Source organism: Panthera onca, chromosome B4 (assembly GCF_046562875.1).
Source record: "Panthera onca isolate mPanOnc1 chromosome B4, mPanOnc1 haplotype 2, whole genome shotgun sequence".
Classification (NCBI taxonomy): Eukaryota; Metazoa; Chordata; class Mammalia; order Carnivora; family Felidae; genus Panthera; species Panthera onca.
This window is the reverse complement of record NC_138345.1, coordinates 17,158,346-17,180,169: the sequence shown is the minus strand read 5'-3', so window position 1 is coordinate 17,180,169 and position 21,824 is coordinate 17,158,346. Positions and strand designations below refer to the sequence as shown.

Here is a 21,824-nt window from a genome sequence, read left to right as displayed (position 1 = left end):
GAATAACCAACCCATTTGGAAGACAGATTATCATTATAGAATTCACCTTGTATTTGTTTCTGTGCCAGAAGAATCCTCTTGGATAACTACAGAGCTAAGTCTCAAAATCTCCTCAAAAATCTCAACCTACTAAGGTGAGAAGTCAAATTTGCTTAGGACTACATAATTGTTTTCTCAGTGGGAAGGGTCCTTTTTAAACAAAGGGTCTTTTATTTTATTTTTTTAACGTTTATTTATTTTTGAGAGAGAGAGAGACAGAGCATGAACGGGGGAGGGTCAGAGAGAGAGGGAGACACAGAATCCAAGGCAGGCTCCAGGCTCTGAGCTGTCAGCACAGAGCCTGACGTGGGGCTCGAACTCACAGACTGTGAGATCATGACCTGGGCCGAAGTCAGACGCTTAACTGACTGAGCCATCCAGGTGCCCCTAAACAAAGGCTCTTTTAAACCAAGAATCAATATATGGAGGTTACTAAGTCAAACCCACAGAGGCACCTGAGTGGCTAAATTGGCTGAGCATCCGACTTTGGCTCAGGTCATAATCTTGCCATCTGTGAGTTCGAGCCCCACGTCTAGCTCTGTGCTGACAGCTTGGATCCTGGAGCCTGCTTCAGATTCTGTGTCTCCCTCTTTCTGCCTCTCCCCTGCTCACACTCTGTCTCTCTCCCTTTCAAAAATAAATAAACATAAAAAAAATGAGTCAAACCCACAGTATGATGCTTTTGTGTGATGTTTAAGAATAACTTATGCGCAGTTAGTATATAGAATATGTGTAATATTTAATATTTGTCACATTAAAGAATCTAACACACTAACTTATGATTCATTGTAACTTAAAATACATGAATGATTTTAGATTTGTTGGTTTTAAGTTAAAAAGTATTAAGAGGGTGGGAATGCAAGCTTGTGCAGCCACTCTGGAAAACAATATGGAGGTTCCCCCCAAAATTAAAAATAGAACTACCCTACGACCCAGCAATTGCACTACTAGGCATTTATCCAAGGGATACAGGTGTGGTGTTTCAAAGGGACACACACACACCCATGTTTATAGCAGCACTATGGACAATGACCAAAGTATGGAAAGAGCCCAAATGTCCATCAATGGATGAATGGATAAAGAAGCTGTGGTATATAGATACAATGGAGTATTACTTGGCAATCAAAAAGAATGAAATCTTGCCATTTGCAACTACGTGGATGGAACTGGAGGGTATTATGCTAACTGAAATTACAGAAAGATAAATATCATACGACTTCACTCATATGTGGAATGTAAGATACAAAACAGATGAACATAAGGCAAGGGAAGCAAAAATAATATAAAAACAGTGAGGGGGACAAAACATAAAGGACTTAAATATGGAGAACAAACAAAGGGTTGCTGGAGGGGTTATGGGAAGGGGGATGGTCTAAAGGGGTAAGGGGCATTAAGGAATCTGCTCCTGAAATCATTGTTGCACTATATGCTAACTAACTTGGATGTAAATTAAATAATAAGTAAATTAAAAAAAAAAAGTTGTAAGAGGGGTGCCTGGGTGGCTCAATTAGTTAAGTGTCCAACTTCGGCTCAGGTCATGATCTCACAGTTTGTGGGTTTGAACCCTGCATCAGGCTCTGTGCTGACAGCTCAGAGCCTAGAGCTTGCTTCAGATTCTGTGTTTCCCTCTCTCTCTGCCCCTCCCCTCCTTGTGCTCTGTTTCTCTCTCTCTCAAAAATAAACATTAAAAAAAAAATTAAGTTGTAAGAAAATTTGCTAAGGGTGGATATTTAAGAGAGCTAGGATTTATTATTTAATACACTTGTTGGATTTACTAGAATTATCCAAGTACATGGGAAGGTTTAGACAGATTTGAAGTATAGTTAACTATCTACCTATAATCGACCCTGGTGAAAAGTGTATTCGAAAGTTGCTAAGAGAGTAAATCCTAAAAGTTCTTATCATAAGGAAAAAAAACTTGTTTTCCCTTTTTTTCTTTTGTATCTGTATGAAGTGACAGATGTTAACTAAACCTATTGTGGTGATCATTACACAATGTAAGTCAAGTCACTATGTTGTATGCCTTAAACTTATGTCAACTACGTCTAATAAAATTGAAACAGAAAAAAGTTGAACTTAAACCTGTAAGGAAAAATTAGATTTAAAAATTTATAAAAAGCTCAAATTAATTTAATACCTAGTTTTTCTCTGTCTGGAATAGCCACGGAAACCACAAATTGACTGTTTTTCCTAAGTAAAATCTCTGCTCGATTTTCTCTAGTTCACTGATCTTTAATAGTTTAGGAAAACACATATGGTCTTGTAATAATTTCCTACTGCTGCTGTAACAAATTACCATGGATTTAGTGGCTTGCAAGAACATGTATTCCAGAACTATGGTCTAAAATCCAGTTGCCAGTAGGGCTGCATTCTTTGTAGGCTTGGGGGGACAATCTCTTCCCCTGCCTTTCCCAGCCTCCCGAGCTAAAGGGTACTGAACCAAAACAATCTCTCATGCCAGCACATGGCCGCTTTCTGAACCAACTGTAATCTGGGGCAAATCCTGGGTAGCTACCAAGCCACTGCCCAGAGGGCACTCTAGTTTGGTTCCCCCTAGAGCTATTGGTTGCAGGAGATTATCTGCCTAATTAGTCTGGTTTAAACCATCCTGGGCTTTGAGATAGCAAACCAGAGAGGCTGTTCAGTACTAGTTCAATATTTACACTGGATTTCACACTTTTTCACCAGAAAAATACTGTCTCTTGGTTGTCTGATTCCCTTCCCTGCAGTCCACTTTGTATTCCATATGTTGATAGGGTTTTCATAAAATGAAAAAAATTATTTCCTGCTTTGAAAATTTTATCCAAGACTCGGAAAGAAGGCAGAAAGATTACTATGCCCTTTCAAAGTCATCCTAGGGCATCATCCTCCAAGTCTGCTGAAGGGCCCTCACGCTATAAAGTTAGGCAGAAACAGGTAGAAACGAGTAAGTTTGTAAGTTCTTCTAATGTTTATTTTTATTTTTAAGAGACAGAGAGACGGAGCACGAGCAAGGGAGGGGAGAGAGAGAGGGAGACACAGAATCCGAAACAGGCTCCAGGCTCTAAGCCGTCAGCACAGAGCCTGATGCAGGGCTTGAACTCACAGACCTCGAGATCATGATCTGAGCCGAAGTCAGACGCTTAACTGACTGAGCCACTCAAGCGCCCGTTTTTCTGAAGTGTACTTCTTTGAATCAGATTTGTAGCCTGCTGTTTCCCTAACTACTGACTTAAAATTTTTGACAGATGCTCACTATATAGTTACAGAAGAGTTTTATACTTCCAAAAATTATACTCTGACATCAGACTTTTCTGTTTAGAAAACAAAGAAAAAATTCCACTCCCATGAAGCATGTTCTAAGCAAGCTTGGGCTAGTGATGACAAAGCTACATGGATATTAAGAAAACTACACACAAATTATATGTGGAGGCTACAGAGGATTGTTAAGTCAATTTAACCGTGTGATTAGCCAGAACTCCCCTATCGATGTCCCCGTTTTTGGCCATCTATAAATGAGGAATGGCATGAGAAAGGCATTGCTAAGAGGATGAAAAGGCAAGCCACAGACTGGGAGACAACTGTAAACAACGTATCTAATAAATGGCTTATATGCAAACTATGCAACTCTTGAACCTCAAATCATAAGCAAATCCAATTAAAAAGGAAGAAAAGATTTGAACAAAACGCTTCACCAAGATAGAAGGATGGCAAACAAGTACATGAAAAGATGGTCCTCATCAGTCATTAGAGAAACGCAAATTAAACTTACAATAAGACCCTTATGTCTAAAATCAGTGACCAGGACAATGGCTGGCAAGAATGTGAACCAACTGTGCCTCTCACACACTAACAGTGGGAATGTAACCGAAGGGACAGTCACTTGGAAAAAGTGTCCCAGTTTCCTAAAAAGTGCAACACACACTTACCGTAGGACCCTGCCATTCCATTCTTAGTTTGTGTGGTTTACCCAAGGGAAATGAAAGAAAATGTTTACCCAGAGACTTACATCCGAATGTTCTATGGGTCTAGCAGCTTCACTTGTAATAGCTAAAGGCTAGAAACAATACAAATGCCCACTAACAGGGAGTGGACACATTGTGGCACATCTATGCAATGGAATACTTCTCAGCAGAAAAAGGAATGCGCTGTCGATCTACGCAATGACATGAATGAATCTCAAAATAATTGTGCTGAGTGATGTTATAAAATTCTATGAAAGCAAAATATAGCAACAGAAAACTTGGACGTTGGGATCTGAGCAGAAGCGAGGAATTACAAAGGACACTAGGAAAATTGGAGGAATAATCAAGAGAATTCATTATCTTGATGGTGTCATGAGTGTATACACATGAGTTTTTCAAATCGTGCACTCTCAACATGTCTAGTTTATGTGTTAATTATACCTGCATAAAGCTGTTAAAAAATAGGCACGATAAAACCTTATGGAGGTTGAGTGTTTCTCGTAAGAAATTGGAATGTTTGGCTAATGAAGTCCTATAGTGTAGAAGAACTCTTAAACTGAGGCTTTCCTAACACTCTATACAAAATTGCAACTTTGTGTGTGATGTGGAGAACAAAGGCATGAAAAGAATTAAATTTCCTTTGCAGCCCATTGACAAGTACTTGGGACAGGCAGGGTGACCTTCCTCTAGGAACTCAGCGGTTTCAATGTGAATACTTTGCTAAAGGCAAAAGGCAACCTTGGCTTGACATTAGCCTGATATATATATATATATATATATATATATATATATATATATATATATATATATATTCATTTCTTTGGAAACTTCCTTTATCTCTCTCTACCTGCCCCCCAAGCTATATGTTAGTAATCATCCTCCAAACTTATGGCCCACTGACATACAACAAAAGTTCTGGTGACTAAGGGTTTACTAGACAGTAGTGACCTTATCCTAACAGCTAGCCTCTCAAGGTCCTGAAAACCTTGTTTCCAAATTCCTTAGAGACTTATGCTATCCCTAACCCCCTTCCAACTTGAAAGTATGTAATCAGTCACTTCTCACAAACCCAGTGCAGCTCTTTCCACCCATGGGTCCTGTCCCTGTGCTTTAATAAAACCACCATTTTTGCACCAAAGACGCCTCGAGAAGTCTTGACTGTTCATTCCCAGATCCCAACGTTTCACATGAGTATGCAGGTGTAATTTTTCAGTGTGGATATCTTTCATCGCATTCTCAAAGAGGACTATGAAAAAAAGGAGGGTGTTAAGCCACTACCCTTCAGGAACCTAATTAGTGAATATAATGAAGATGTATGGTCCTACCAATATTAGATTACATCTCAATTTTTTTTTTTATAAGAACACAATTTAAAGAACATACAATGTGTGGAAGATTCCAATTACACCTCACAGTGGAGTACACATTCCAATGTGTTTTTGCAACATCACCAAGCAATTCTCCGATTCTTAGCAGATGTTGATTGGGTGTCTTACAACGTAGCTCAATTCTGATACTATCCACTTGGAGATAGGGTCAGATCCCATAGACTAAAGCCTCACTCTCACAAAACTGTACTTTCCCCTCCCTCCCCACTTCAGATGCCAAGTCCAGATTGTCATTTGTGTCTCTGGCTATAGAGGGGAGGTTCCCGAAATCCCTTTCTTGGGTTTGATTAATTTGCTAGAGTGGCTCACAGAACTCAAGTTACTTATATTTACCAGTTTACTATAAAGGATACAGAAGAGCCAGATGAAGAGGTATATACGGCAAGGTCTGAAAGTCCCCATAAAACGGGTGTACCACCATCCGGGCATGTGGATGTGTTCACTAACCAGGAAGCTTATCAATCTTGTTCCAGTTTTCCCAGTTTCATCAGCAGCATCAGCTTCCCTTCCCAGAGGCTGATGGGTAGACAAGTTTCAACCTTCTATTCATTTGGTCTTCCTCTGGACCAGCTACACTCAGCCTATCTAGGGGTCCACGCTGAGTCACTAACATAATAATAATAATAATAATAATAATAATAATAATAATAAACATCATCATAATAATGAGTCATTAACATAAGCTCAAAGGAGCCTTCTTCTGAATGAAAAAAAGACACTCTAACCATTCAGGAAATTCCGAGGGGCTGAGAAGTTTTGTCTCCGGACCACGGTACAAAGACCAAATAGATTTCCTCTTATACCCTTACACACCCACTTGGACTGCCTTAAAACAGCTCAGGGATTCCCCGTCTCTGTTAAGTGTTACCTTCCCCCAAGCCACAGTTGTTCGGACCAGAAGGAGAAACTGACCCAATGCAGGGAAGTGAACCATCCGAAACCCACTAAAAGCATAAACTGGAACAAAAATACAAATGGCTGCATTAAGGCTTCAGCTAGGCTCGATTTTTCAACTAAGTGACCTTTCTCCCCTCCTCCGCCCACCACCCCTTCCTTTCTTAGCCTCTTGTTTGAGGAACCCCGTATCACCCCGCACACCTGACCTACAAGGCTGGCAGCCAAGTTCCGGACTCCTGCTGAAACCGGCTGGTTCCTGTATTTCTCTGTGAAATTCCTCAGCGCCTGGGCTGGCAGTTTTGGAAGGTCTTAGCCTGCTGCAGCCTCCTTCGCCCAGAAAGCAATAAAGCTATGGCTCCTCTTTATCCCAAACCCTGTCTTCACGTTCTATTTTGACTCAGAAGCATGGAGGGCGGCTTCTGACAACGTAACTAAGAACCTAACGACCATCTGACTTCTCCCTTGGACAAAGATTGAACTACAGGCGCAATTTGATTCGGGCATTTTCCGCCACGTGGACTGCCTAGGAGACAAGTGAGAAAGAAGAGATGGAGAGGATAAAGGACTCTGGTTTCTCTTCAGGGTCCCTGGGTCTCTGGTCCTAACCTATTCAAAAACCCAGTTGTGTCCTTGACCTTGGGTTCCATGAGCACCCACAACCTGACCTCTCAGCCTTATAACAAATTCCTTGCTTCATTATCTTAGGTGGGTTTCTCTCCCTCGCAACAAAAAGACTGTTCAAACAGATTGTCATCTTTAAAGGAAACCACCGGGTTCGTGACATATTGGAAAAGTAATTATTTATTATGACAAAAATAAAACTGTTGACGGAAAACAAATGAACGTTACACTGTATTGCACCATGATTGCAAATGAGCCAAAAACCTGTCTGAAAGATGAACATTCCAGAGCAAACAGCATCCTTTTTACTTGGGTGAGTAGGCATGCAAGCAACTCAGTATAATTGCAGAAATAAAAAAAATCATGAGTACCAAGCAACCTAAACTGAACATATACAAAGAAGCATTTTACAACAGTCATGAAGCTATTAAAAAAGTTAAAACGTGTCTTTAAACAGCCCCACCATTAGTAGAACATGCTTTGAACCATTTGCAAGAAGTGATGGTGTGAATGCATTAAGTAATTGGTTTGCTCTTTGAATTTTATTGATGCTATACATTAGACCGACAGCACATACTTCAGTTGCTTGGTTGGGATTAAGAAGCACGGTTTGTGGTGTCAAAGACATTCTTTTTTTGCCCTCTATGCAATAAGGTGGGACCCACAGAGAGATCCAATTCAGACTTTTGTCAACAGTAACACCGCCTGTTGGACCAAGCTGATTAGTTCCGATATTGTTACAGCTTTTGTAGAAAGCCTGAAGCTTGATGGGTAACAGTTTGTACTGAAATCTTAAGAAGGGAACATAAATATAAATATACTTTAAAGTAGTTTTATATTCTGAGGCAAAAAGTGTATTAGACAGGGCCTGCTGTTTCCTCTTTCATGCTCTAAAGCACCAATTTATGTTAAGATGGCAATGTGTGATTATAATCATTATATTCTGAGTAGGAGAAATACAGGAACAAGGTTGTAATTGCTTTTGTTTTTGTTTTTTTTTTTTTAACCATGCTCTGTGCAATAAATAGGGTAAAATTTAAAACTATTACATAATTGGAAAAAATCATAACCATCATTTTATTTCACACTTTTAATGAAATAGCAGCTACACTTTTCTTTTTAAATCAAAACTTTCATAGCTAGACTGAACAGTTTACTCCAAGAGAATAAAATAAGAGGCTTGTTGACTCCCTGAACTTCCTGAGGGAAAATATAAGCGGATTAAAATGACAATCGCCTCAAGTGAATAGGGCCAAAATACGCAAATAAATGATAGTCATTTGATATCTCCCCAACACCGGTGGAAACAGAGTCACAGTATATAATCGATCAAATTTTAGGGTTGTCCTTGCCCTTGATTTTAATGAAACCAAGTACTGGCTGAGCACTGGCCTGTGAGCTTTAATGAATCTGCAAAACCGTGTTAACCCTGCTGGCGGCAAGTAAGAATAAAACAAAACAAAACCTCCAAGGAATGCTACCCCTTCATTGTGAACTTTGCATATTTCAAATACAGTTTGGGTGAAGGGGGTATTGATGGGTGAGGCATCCCACAAGCTTGAGCAAAGCACCTTATGGATTGAAAAATGAGGTAATTTTTTAATTAAAATATTACAAAGTTTGTGCAGGAGAACATTTCCATTCTTCTAGAACTTTGTTATCTATTTCAAAAGATAGGCACAGCACAGTGTTTTTATTCCCCCATTTCTAGGATACCGTGCAGATTACCATTTAAGGAAAAATAAAAAAGATGTGACTTGAAAACACGAACAAATTCTAAAAAATCTCATCAGTCTTTGGTCCTATGGCCACTTTAAAAGTAAGAGATCTAGTTCTAGAGTAAAAGACTGTGCTTTCTTTCTAGTAATTTTAAGTGCCTTAACGAGGGAAATTCACTGTTTTCATCCACATTTTCTATTACTTAATATCCTTTTGAAGACTTTTCTACCTCATGTTTATCTTCACTATCAACTGTTTTGACCTTCGTTTCTAGGTATGACTCGATACCTCCAAGTTAACTTTTCCCAAACATTTTACCAAATCATCTGCATGATTTGGTATCTGATTTTGGATCTCTTGAACACTGTACTTCTTCTAGTTTAAAATGGAGAAGTTGGAAAAAAAAATTTTTTTTGTTTTGACCTTCTCGATTTAATTTTGGCCACCTGGAACTCCTAAAAAAAATATTTTGGAAAGCTGACTTGGATTTACAGTCTTCACAGTAATACTAAATAAATAAGGATGAGACAGACATTACTGAAGGAACTAACCTTGAATATAAACTACTCTCAGATTTATACAGATGTCTGTAAAATATTGACCGCCTGACTGCACTATCCTTTCAATACTGGAAAGTCCAACAGAATTGGAGTTTGGGGTGGCATCGAAAGCCAATAAACTCTGAACAAACTAACCACTTCTAATTAGTAAAAGCCGGGAAAGCCAGGTATTCTCCAAAAGAGAGTATTTTAAACACACACTGGTGTTTTATCAGCAGCTTAAAATCATTTCCTTGGCAATATGGCCTATTTTCTCTTCTGCACTGTCATTAGCTTAGTGAAGCTGAGCGGCAGTGACTAGTTGCTACTTTGTTTTATTTGATTGTATTCATAAACTAAATGATAATGAGGTGGGAATCCAACCATAGATAGAAGTGAATTTAATTTCATATTTCAGGTCCTTTCCTAGTTTTTTTTTTTTTTTTTTTTTTGGTTTTTCAACTTTAATATAGTGTTTAAGGATTCAGGACTTTATATGGTGGAGTTTTTTTAGTGGGCTTAAGTTCCTCATTGTGGGGGGGAAAAAATAGAAAGAGCATGAACAGTAACTGTCTAAAGTCACGAGACACACAAGGGCCAAATTCAGATTCAAAACCACTTCTTTAGACAGCCAACACAATATTCTACTAGATCCAACTCATCAGACTGAATCTCAAAGTGACTTTATGCCAGCAAAATATAAAAGATCCTTTAGAATTGCACTGGATATGAAATATTTTGGATCCAAAGCCATAGATGAAAAGTTAGACTCATGAAGTTGCTCTTCAAAGATAAATGTCAAAGGAACTTACCCATCTACAGGCATAATACCAGTACATTTTTCTACTGATACAGTTTTATGTTACGTAGTTAAGAATTAAGAGTGCTAGTCACAAACAATTCCATTTAGAATTTGTTCTAGGATACTACACCAAAAAGATTTTTAAAAATATAAAGATTTATTGTTTTCTTTAAATTTCTTTGCTTTTGTTGACTTTCCATAACTCTTCAGAGAATATTGTTTACAGCACTGCCTGTATCACTCACTGTTTCCATAGGAAAATAATTTCTCTTATGCTCCAGAAAATAAAAGTTACTTTGTGCTTAATCAGAATGACTATGGCTAGAGGGGTAGTGCCCATTTAAAAATTATTTTTAACAACAGAGCTTGGATTTATTATCTTTCCTCTAATGAATATAGAATAAAATTTTACCTTTAAGCATACTAACACAGAATGTAAAAGCAGAAATTATGTATTTAATCATTAGTTTTCCAACAGATAATATGTCATTTCAGATCTGAAAGAATTAAATTACACTAACAATACATATTATGTAGTATATTCCCATATAAAAGGGCCGGTTAATTCTAAGAGTTCCCAAATGGGCTGCGATGAAAGCCATGTGTTTAAATAAGAATGTGACATGTTCAAAATGAAGAGAAATCCATGCTTGGGTAGCAGTTACATTTTAGTTCTAATAAAATACTGAAAAGATCTGTTAAACTTCTGTTTCTTTATCCTCAAAATAAAAACAGAATATAGAATATTCTCCTGAAAGTAATGTGGGTGGGTCCTTTGCTTTCCACTACTTACTAGAAACTTTGCCAGGCAACTGAAGGGGTGGCAGGGAGAGTGAATCTCGAGTTTATGTCATTGTCAAATTAATTAGCTGCTAATCTGCATTCTAAAGAACAGGTAGAGTACAAAACTGAGAACTCATCTCAAAGTGTGAATAAAGGCACGAATCACAAATTTACATTTTTCATCAGACAGTATCTTACAGTTGATTTACAAAGAATGTCAGAATCAATGCTTTAGCATTAGATAAGTTCTTGGGTCAAAACATTCTCTTGGAGTAAAGGATAATCAGTTTTCATATTACTGTAACAGGAAATATCTAACGAGAACCTATAAAACACTTTTAAAAAGTCTTACATGAATTTCCTATTTGAACTTTTCCCAGTCATTGCCACAGAAACTAGTGGGATGTTGATTTCATTTTCAACACAGCTAACATAACCATTTCTGATTCAAAACTAACAAAATGCTTTTTTAAAAAATTTAGAAAAGAAAATAAACTGTGTTTTAAAAAATTAAATAGCAAACTTGAATCTATACTAGATGTTTGACAAAATACAATCAACTATTAAAAACACTTTCAATATAATGCTGATGTGGTAATACAAAACAAAACAAAACAAAAAAAAACACCAAAACCGTGTAATTTGATAGAAGAAAATTGAGCCAGCCAATCCTATTAGATATAAGAAGATAAATTTCATAAGAAGAATAGATACAGGACTATTAAATGTGTTTTCTCAGGATGGAGTTAAGAGAATTATCCTCAGAATTTATGGCTAAACTCTAGAACCAAGATAGGTATTCTGGCAAAGTGTGCTTCAGGTAAATTGTATCTTTGTACTTCCTCCTGCCCCCAAACATATACTGCAAAGCATCCGTATTGATTTATGTTTGCTTTCCTCTCATGTTCTAGGATTATGGATTTTATTAAAATCAACATTTATCCTCTACCCAGTATAGAGTCACTAAGAAAAAGGTTCAAAACAAGGTTAATAAACCACTAGTTCCCAAAGTCCAGAAAGCCTTCCTCTGGCCATTTTTCAGTTCTAGGGTGTGCTACCACTAAATAGAAAATGTTACCACATTCATTCAACTAAATTAGACTAAATATAACAGATCAAGTATACCTGAAAACAGAGCAAAATTAAAACCAATTTACAATAAAAACTATTAAAATTAAAATACCATTTTTGAATAGGTATTTAGATATTCGTATCAACACTGAATCCTATTTTTGACCCACATGAAAAAAAATACTGCAAAAAGGAAGTATTATTCTCTAGGGATGCAATTTATCCCTTTCATTATCGCAAAATCCCACACGTGAAATAGGGGATCAAAATTAGAATACTTGTCCTCCCTCTTAAGTATGCCCTAGATTACTGTTCATATTAGACCACTGCCTTGGAAAGCTTTTTAATGATATGCAATGAACTTCTGATAGATTAGGACTCTTTCCCTTCCTACTTTTTAACTTATGTTAGTGTTGACGTTGGGTCTCATGGCATGCTCTGAAAGCTAGGATTAGATTCAGCAGTTTCCTGTAATTCACCAAAGTTTTAGAACACGAGGGGTAACTAACAAGAGAGGTGGCAAGTATTTCAAGCCTATCACACTATAACCTCAGATGGACTTACGGAAAGCCGTATGGCTTTCTAAGTAATACAATGCTGGTGGTAGAAACACTATTCAAAATCCACACGCAATTTCAAATTTTAAGAAAGGAAATGTTTATACTTCTGCTTTGGCTACTGCCCCAAGCAGATGCACTCTCCCTTGCAGATGCAGTAGTTGAAGTTTCTGCTGATAATACACTTGTTTATCACTGATAGTAAGAGATATATTCCAAGTGTCTTGTTTTGATATCAGTGCTGGTATGCTTTAGTAACTTGTGATAATTAATGTACGTGTTGAATAATGCGTGACATTTTTGAAGTATCAGATTCCTCTAAAATATTAACCATCAAAGTTGGGCTTTCAAGTATTTTTCCTTGATTAGATTTTAGCCAAAAACTAATCTCGTGTTGGAGGCAGAAAAGTAAATTTAATTCTTTTAGATAAATAGCCTACTTAATTTCCATGCTAATCGTAACTTAAAATTATTCCATGACTTGTAATAATTGGGTGAAATTAACTTCTGTGAAGGCAGTTCTCATGATGGTTAATTTTCCTTACAGATATATCTTCGAGGCTGATTCCTTTCTCTATAATAAGTTCTGTCCAAAAGAGAAGTGGTTTAAAGAGGGAGCAAATATTTAGTGCTGGTTAGTTTTGCAAGCAGTGCCTGATGATTTCCACTACTACTTTGTGAAACCAGGAATTGTCTGGTAGGGAAAGGAGGTGGTCAAGAAATGAAAGAAATTGGTCATTAAAGTTATCACAATACTTCAGAAAACATTAAACATATGACAAACATTTCTTACAAGGCAGTTATTGAATAATCAGAATCAGCAGTCAGAAGAATTATGTTGCCGAAAACACCGTTATACGTTATGTTCATCCAACTGAAGATTAGTGCATTAAAAAAAAGTTAAGAAAAAATCTTTTATGTTCCAGTTCAGCTGCACTTGATTCAAGTGTTGCTCATAGAGGTTTGTGTTGTTATAAATTAAACATGCTGCTGCCTTAGCAGCCAAAGGTACTAGGAAAATGTTCATGTCACAGAATAAATAGAGCAGTCTCTTTTCAGGCAAAAAGTTATCTCACACCAATCCGGGAGGTCATCCACTCTAGACCTTGGCATAACCTGAAACAAAGGAGAGAAGTATTTTCAAAATGAAAATATTTCAACTTTCTAATTGGAAGCACACTTATTATTTTTAAGTCTTCCCCAACTGTTGGTACTACGATAATTATTTATACACGTAAGTGACAAGATGGAGGTAACACCGTACGAAGCGGAATCTTTAAGTGGAAGATTCACTTAGAAAAAATGATGTTAATCAGTTGAGTAACTGGGAAATTGCTTCAGTCTCATCTTGAAGATAACAGCTCTGGCAGTTTTGCCATCAAGATTGCAAATACTCCTCATCCCCCTGTAAGATTAAAACTGAAACCACTATAGAAAGGCAACAGGAACTTTGCCCTGCCCTCCTAAATTCTAAAGAATGGAATGCTTACAGCTCAGTCTTAAAAGTATAGGTCAAAACAGTCTATTATATTACACAGCTATTATATTACAAGCGATTTCTAATATGAGCATAACTAAGAAGGTCAGGTTGGTTGGAGGATAAATAAATTCCTGGAAATGAATGGGATAATTCATGGGTGGCACACTGGGTTCTCTTTGGCCTACTCTATCCAAACTCAAGTTTTGAGGAGAGAAGAATACACCATCATAAGCATTTGTCTTAAATGTTTGGTCTCTTTTTTTTTTATTTTTATTTTTTTAACATTTATTTATTTTTGAGACAGAGAGAGACAGAGAATGAACAGGGGAGGGTCAGAGAGAGAGGGAGACACAGAATCTGAAACAGGCTCCAGGCTCTGAGCTGTCAGCACAGAGTCCCACCCGGGGGCTCGAACTCACGGACCGTGAGATCATGACCTGAGCCGAAGTCGGACGCTTAACCAACCAAGCCACCCAGGCGCCCCTTAAATGTTTGGTCTCTTGAAGTATGTCCCACCAAAGGACTCCGAATAATAAAGGAGATGTACTCTTGTGGAAAGCTGAAAGTTCAGGTTTAATTATGCCTTTACTGAAATGTGAAATTTCTTTGAAGCTTCCTCTTTAATTCAGGCAACACTACAGTCCCCCACCTCCGCCGCCCAGTTAGTAAATGATACAAGAAATGAATATCCACCGAAAATCTGGATTGTGAAAACTTAATTCAAAAGTTTGTTATTGACATTTTATGCTAAAATATTCTGTTTATATTAAAAGTTACAAAACATGCGTCAGTAACTTTGCTAAAGTGTAATTTAACAACAGTAACCGACTAAAATTATTTTTACCTTATAAAATTGAAATACAAAAACTATCTTTAAGCACAACAACAACAAACCCAAAAAACAAAAACAAAAACCCAAAACAGCATCAAAGAAGAAACAACTGCCTTAAAAAACAGAAATCTGACAGAAGTCATACCTCCCCCCATGTTGTTTAGCACTTACCCTTCTCCTGTTAAAGCACAGCAGGACTGAATGTGCCATGGATGATCCTTAATTGAACTAAGGGTGAGGTATTTAGAGATTTCAGCTGCTGTCATACACCCTTTCATATCCTGTTTATTTGCAAAGATCAGGACTGCGGCTTTCCGTAAATCCTGCAATCAATATGAAATATTTCTAAAACATGAAATAGCACAATTCGAATTAAACTAATGAAGCAGGAAGGTCAAATATGTCCAACTGGACAGTTATAATGAAATCCCTCTACTTTAAAATGATTGATTAGGCAGTAATATTTAACTTAAAAATTTTATTGAGGGGCACCTGGCTGGCTGAGTGAGTAAAGCATGCGACTCTTGATCTCAGGGCCATGAGTTCAAGCCCCACACCAGAAGTAGAACTTACTTAAAAAATAAAACCTCAATTAAATAAACAAACGAATAAATGGAAATTGTATCGAGATGAAAATAAATTTTCTCAATAGTGATTTAATGATTCGCTCTAACAAAGATAGGCTAAATAACATAAGCTAGATCATCAAAAATTATTTTTATATTGTTGGGCCAAAGGGGTCAGACTAAAAGTAAAATAAACATGCATCTTAAACATTGATTTAAAACTATACGAGCAGGGGTGCGTGGGTGGCCCAGTCAGGTAAGCGGTTGACTTCGGCTCAGGTCATGACCTCACGATTTGTGAGTTCAAGCCCCGCGTCGGGCTCTGTGCTGATGATAGCTTAGAGCCTGGAGCCTGCTTCAGATTCTGTGTCTCCCTCTCTCTCTATCCCTCCCCGACTAGTGCTCTGTCTGTATCTCTCAAAAATAAATAAATGTAAAAAACAACAACAAAAAAAACTATATAAGCAATATTCTAATAGGCAAATACGGTAATATGTTGCCAAACAGTACAGAATCTCTCCAAATTTATTTTTAAAGTTTATTTATTTGTTTTGAGAGAGAGAGAGAGAGAGAGAGAGAGAGAGGACAAGCAGGTGAGCACACATGCACGCACACACAGGAGGGGCAGAGAGAAAGAATCCCAAGTAGGCCCCGTGTTACCAGCACAGAGCCCCATATGGGGCTCAAACTCACAAACCATGAGATGATGACCTGAGACGAAACCAAGAGTTGGACACTTAACTGACTGAGCCCCCCAGGCGCCCCAAGAATTTCTCCAAATTTAAAGAAGAGCGCAGAAGGTGAAAGGCTGGGCAATGCTCATGACTACTGGTATAAGGTAACCACATTCATTTATGCTCACTGCAGAACTGTTCATATTATCAAAATATTAGAAATAATCTAATGTTCATTAATAGAAGGACAGATCAACTGTGATAGATTCATACAAAATAATACTACATAGCTGTTGAAAGGAATGAAACCAATGCCGTATGTGCTGATGTGGATAATCACAATGCTGTGCACAAAACCCCCCAAACGGAGTTACATATATATATATATATATATACATATACTTATATATATATATATAAATAAGTATATGTATATATATATATATATATAAGTATATGTATATATATATGTAAGTATATGTATATATATATATATATAAGTATATGTATATATATATACACACACATATATACGTGTGTGTGTATATATATATACATATACATATATATACATACATACGTATATATACATACATATACATACGTATACATATATATATACGTATGTATACGTATGTATATATATGTATACGTATGTATATATAAGATTTTATGAACAATGATGAGGCGCTTGGGTGGCTCAGTTGCCTGAGTGTCAGGTCATGATCTGGCAGTTCGTGGGTCCAAGCCCCGTGTCTGTCTCTGTGTTGAGCTTTCTTGAGATCCTCTGTCTCCCTCTCTCTCTGCCTCTCCTGTGCCCATGTGCATTCTTTCTCTCTCAAAAATAAACATTTTTAAAAAAGATTTTATGAACAATGAAATACAGTATTTTATACAACTGACAAATAAAAATGTAGGGAAAATATAAAAATATACATGGGATTGATTCTCACTCCTTTTAGGATAATATAATTCTTTTAGGACTCTTTGAGAGAAAGGAAGGAAATGAGATTCGGAGGGGGGGGTCTCATAAGATATTTAGTATCTTATATTGGATGGTAGGTGGATGGATGTGTTTTATTACCTAAGTTTTTTGGTCTATCTTAAATTGTTAGAATCAAGTGGTCTCAGATTATTCACTAAAGAATTTTCAGTGATTATAAACTCTTGGAAAAAAACACTCAAGTTTTCCCTCTTTCTTGCTTCAATTTATTGGACTCTTTAAGACATGAATGAATAGTTTTAACCTTGAAAAATCTTATCAATAACAATAATAGGCTACAAATTAATGTGCTGAGTTGTTTTCAAGTCTGAAAACATAATGAAACTTTTTGACTTCAAGACGTCCATCAAAACACAACATTTTGCTAATGATGAAATAACCCACAGCAAAGCATATCATCTTTGTAAAAAAGCAAAACCAGCACACAGATACCTTACTCCACTGTTTACGTTTGCTTTCAAAATTTACCTCGTGAGCCAACATTCTGTATAACTCTTCTTTTGTAATCGCTAGTCGTTCCCTGTCAATGCTATCAACCACGAGAATGATGAACTAGAAGACAATTAAAAAGAAAGAAAATTGAATGGAATGTTGAAGTTTTCTGCAAAACTACTCTCAAGTGACAGAATATTTTCATGACGTCATCATTACTTTAAAATGGTCTTTTTCATGAAGAGTTTGTATTGTACTGTAAAATCCACATGTTCAGAAAAGAACTCATCATTTCAACAAAGAAAAACTATGCCCGAGTTTATTTTAAAAAGGTGATATTTGAATACACAATACGCTGTAACACTAGGATTTATTTTAAATGCAAATAATAAAAAATAGTTTTTAAAAAGAAAGTCACAGTAACTTAAATAACTTCCACTAAAACTCTATACCGCTGACTTAAGCAATCAGTAGTTATTTATGTTTGAGACAGTTTTCTGCCTACTAGGGACACACAAGTTAGTCTGAAAGAAAAAGAGAAAAACACACACACACACACAGACTAATGAACAAGACATTTTTACATAGCAATGCCAACAGTAAGAGCCCCAGAAAAAATGTGCTACACGGAAACATACCCACTTAGGGGTTAACACGCTAGAGTGGGTGTAGGTGAAATTAAAGAGCAGCAAGCAAAGACAGCTGGAGAAAACTGTTGGTAAAGGTGTATATGAAAAACGTGGGGTCTTACACATTAGAAATAAAAGCATCTTTGGTAAGAAAAATAAGATACAGTGTGAAAGGGCCCCTAATCGAATCTTAGAAGAAGAAAGTTAAAAAGTGAGATTAAGCGATGCTAAAGGTTTTAATAGACTGGCTCAGAATAAATGGAGAGGGGGAGGGTGAAACCAGATTGTTCAGATGACCTTAACATTAGGCAAAGAGACAAGTGGAGAAATCTGCCTAGAAACCGTGAAGGGCAAGGAAGAAAATGGAAGGAATAAAGGTAAGAAACATGGCAAGTTCGCATGGACAGAACATAGGGAACTTAATGAGAGGAAGGTGGCAGGAATTCATCGGCAGCTGAACTCCTTGTCTTATAACGGAGACACTGGGCTTTTGGAGGACTCCTTACGGAGAAGAAGTTAAGAGGACGACAATGGTGAAGAAGGCCATGGGGGAAACGTCACATGGGCAGGCCCGTGACATAGAATCTAAGATTGCAAATGCTAGGTGCCGTGCTGGTGTGCTGTGATAAAGGCCATAGGTTCTTGTAGTAATTGTGAATTCTTATAGAAATGGTTTATTAAAATTCTGCTCCTGAAACCAGTATTACACTCTGTTAACTAACCAGACCTTACATACAAATTTGGAAGAAAAAAATTAAATAAGAAAAATAGCTTATTATAAAAAACATTTCATGCAAACGGTGTCATTAATAACATATGTCTTTCTGGATCCATGCGGAGTCTTCTAGAGTTTCTGCAACTTCAAACACTACCCTCTTGTAAGGTTATCAATATACATGGATCAGCTAGAATCAACTCTAACCTCTTCATCAAAAGTAACGGCTCCTCTCCCACACAACTGCAGTTAACTGTGAGCTTTGACAGGGCACCAAGAGCTATGCTGCTTAAATACAGGTGACCCTTGAACAACATGGGTTTGAGCTGAGCAGATCCCCTTAAATGTGATTCTTTAACTGTACAGGACTGTACATGTATTTTCTGCTTATGATTTTTTAATAACATTCTTTTCTCTAGCTTACTTTATTGTAAGAATACAGCATATAATACATACAACATACAAAGGGTGTGTTAATCCACTCTTTTTGTTATCTGTAAGGCTTCTGCTCAACAGTAGGTTATTAGTAAAGTTTCTGAGGAGTCCAGGTATATGTGGATTTTTGGCCACACCATGGGTCAGTGTCCCTAACACTGGCATTATTCAAGGGGCAACTGTAGCCATATGGTAAAAGGTTGTTTCTCTCTTTCTAACATTTTTAGTTGCAGAATATTTTACTATAGAAGTATACATTAAGCTAACCTTGAACCGTATTTGCTTACCGACCTATCCCCCCGCTTCAAATAAGAAAAGTTAAGTGCTACTACAACCGTTAAAGACCTAGGATGTGCCATTTTGGTTGGACCAATCACAAATTGCACTGGAATATATATGCATAGGTACATATGCTATCGCAGTATAAATCTAGAGGAATATATGTTTATTTAAAAAGGAAACTTATTCACCAAAAATTCCTTGCCTCTCCCCACCTCCTCTGCACACACCCTTCAAAAAAGCCACTCAATTTTTAATAGGCTTCATTTTAGGAAAAAATAATTGGTCAGACGTCCCTGTCTATAAAGAGAAATTACGGATTCAATTGTACATCAGTATACTCAAAGATAAATCTGTCTCGATAGCACTGCATGGTTTTAAAAAAACCTGCTTAACAAGAAATAAACACAGAAATAGAAGGTAGTCCAGACTGTTTCCTGGGTTGGCTCGGAAGCAGTAAAGTAGCGAAATAAGTGACAGAGAAGTTGGGGGCGGGTGCTGCAAAACCATTTGTTTTTTTAACTAAAATATAATCTCACCAAAATTTTGAATGCTCAATTCGTGTTATTTGAAAATCTTGTATTCAATTACGCCTAAAATATTTTATTCCTCCCTAACCAGAGCCTCTCTCAGCTGTGAGATCTTGGGACAGGTTATCTAACTGATCCCGGTCTCCACCTTCTCCAACAGCAGAGACCTGACAGGAGCACTGGGAGGAGAACTATCCGGATACAGTCCGCCCTGCAGCGGGTGTGCAACCAACAGTGGGCATTAGTCTTTCTACTTGCCTTCCCTCTGGTATTTGAAAACCTCAAATTCCTTACCGAAAAGGATCTTATTGGAAAGCAACTGCCAACATGCCTCGTGGGGACTGCCTATCTATTTTCTGGGTTGACTCTGTGGTCCTTGTTATTAACATGCAGAAATTGGCTCAGTATACCTCTGTGTTTGAGTAATACGTGTTCCAGGACGACCTCAGTGATTCTTGACCACCAATATCCCACATAAGAAAATGCGTGTTCTTCACAACTATTTCTTCAACATTGCTTCCTATGGTTGGAGATGTGTGAACCACTTCATTCATTAAGCTGTTGAAAGACACCATAACAAATCTTTTGTAAATCTTGAGAACCGGAGGGAAGTTTTATCCCACCAACGACAGCACCAAAACTAGAACCAGGGAGGACATTTAATGCAAACACCTAGACAAAGAACAAGCCTTGAAGGAAGACTTTTTTTTTTTTTTTCCTCTTAATGGAATAAACTAAAGGCTTGATCTGGAGAGATGGAAACACTGTGGTGTGAGTTTGTATTCCTGTGGCCAAAATTCCAAACCACCATGCCCTTGTTATCGGAGCAGAACCAGGGCCCTTTCCCGAAAGAGCAAGTTTCTAGGTGAATGTGACATCAACGCTCGCAAAGTAGCAACCACTGAATAGCAGGCTGTGTATAATTCTGAAGCCTGTCCACGTGAGAAAATTGAGACTTGGGTCAGCCATAAAAATTAGTTCAGGCCTATTAACCTAAACCACAGCCTTAAAAAGATAAGGCTACAGGCAAATGAAAATTTTAATTAAAATTAACTGTAAATATATTTAGAATACTAAGGCTCATACCACATTTATCATAATTATGCATTAAGACACATTAATTCACTCATTCAACAAATATGTATTTGCCTATAATACGCTGCTACTGTGTTGAAAGAAGTCTCCAACTGTCTCTTGGGTCTTACATGTTTTTGAAGCTATGTGGAAAATTATTTCAATAACTGACAGGTTTCTGAAATGTTTACATTTGATGTTTAAAGGCAGAGTCGCATTAAAATACATAATTGATATCGGATGAATGTTTTAAAGTAAAACAAGTAGTCATTCTACTGTAAAACAACAAGCCACAAGTTAGCAGCTTTTTAGCAAAGGAGCCGAAAAACACATTAGGCACTGCTTAAGTGAAGTGTTTCCAGACAGCTGTCAGGTGACAGACTTAGGATGAGGTGGAAAGAGACAAGAGCCACACAATCGAGCACCGTATCTTACAACTACTTGTTAAAAGGCTTGGGACATAGATCCATTTCCACTGTTTAACATGGATCATTTCATTAATCCTGAAAGGATGATGGGAGCTACTCTGATCTGACAAGTGGACTGACAGGCTGTTAAAACTTCCTTCAAGTATTAATGTATCTCTCTGGAAGCCTCCAGCCTTTCCTGGCTGCGAGTGACAAAAGCAGGACTTTCAGGGGTGATCTTCATTCCTTTTGATTTGACAAGTCTGCCTAAGTTGAAACAATTCAGAGCTATTAGTCAAGAGAGTAGCAATGAGCTTCCTAGAGATACTGGTCTCCTTGTATGAACCGCAGTGTGGGAAGAATGAAGTGAAATGTACTTTATCACCTCACTGCAGCACTATGATGGAT

General features: G+C 37.4%; 1 protein-coding gene across 3 annotated transcripts in view; it reads right to left on the bottom strand.

Annotated features, from left to right (window-relative positions):
- Positions 1 to 7,051: 7,051 nt before the first annotated feature.
- The window catches only part of ARL5B (ARF like GTPase 5B), a 30,254-nt gene continuing 15,481 nt past the window's right edge, over positions 7,052 to 21,824 (bottom strand). For all 3 annotated transcript variants that reach the window (XM_078450379.2, XM_060659229.3, XM_060659228.3), the window contains exons 3-6: positions 20,346 to 20,493; positions 17,384 to 17,467; positions 14,844 to 14,995; positions 7,052 to 13,476 (exon numbers count right to left, since the gene is read on the bottom strand). In XM_078450379.2, coding sequence (XP_078306505.1) covers positions 13,428 to 13,476; positions 14,844 to 14,995; positions 17,384 to 17,467; positions 20,346 to 20,489 — 429 coding nt within the window. In that variant the 5' untranslated portion in view covers positions 20,490 to 20,493 and the 3' untranslated portion in view covers positions 7,052 to 13,427. The remainder of the gene's footprint in view (positions 13,477 to 14,843; positions 14,996 to 17,383; positions 17,468 to 20,345; positions 20,494 to 21,824) is intronic.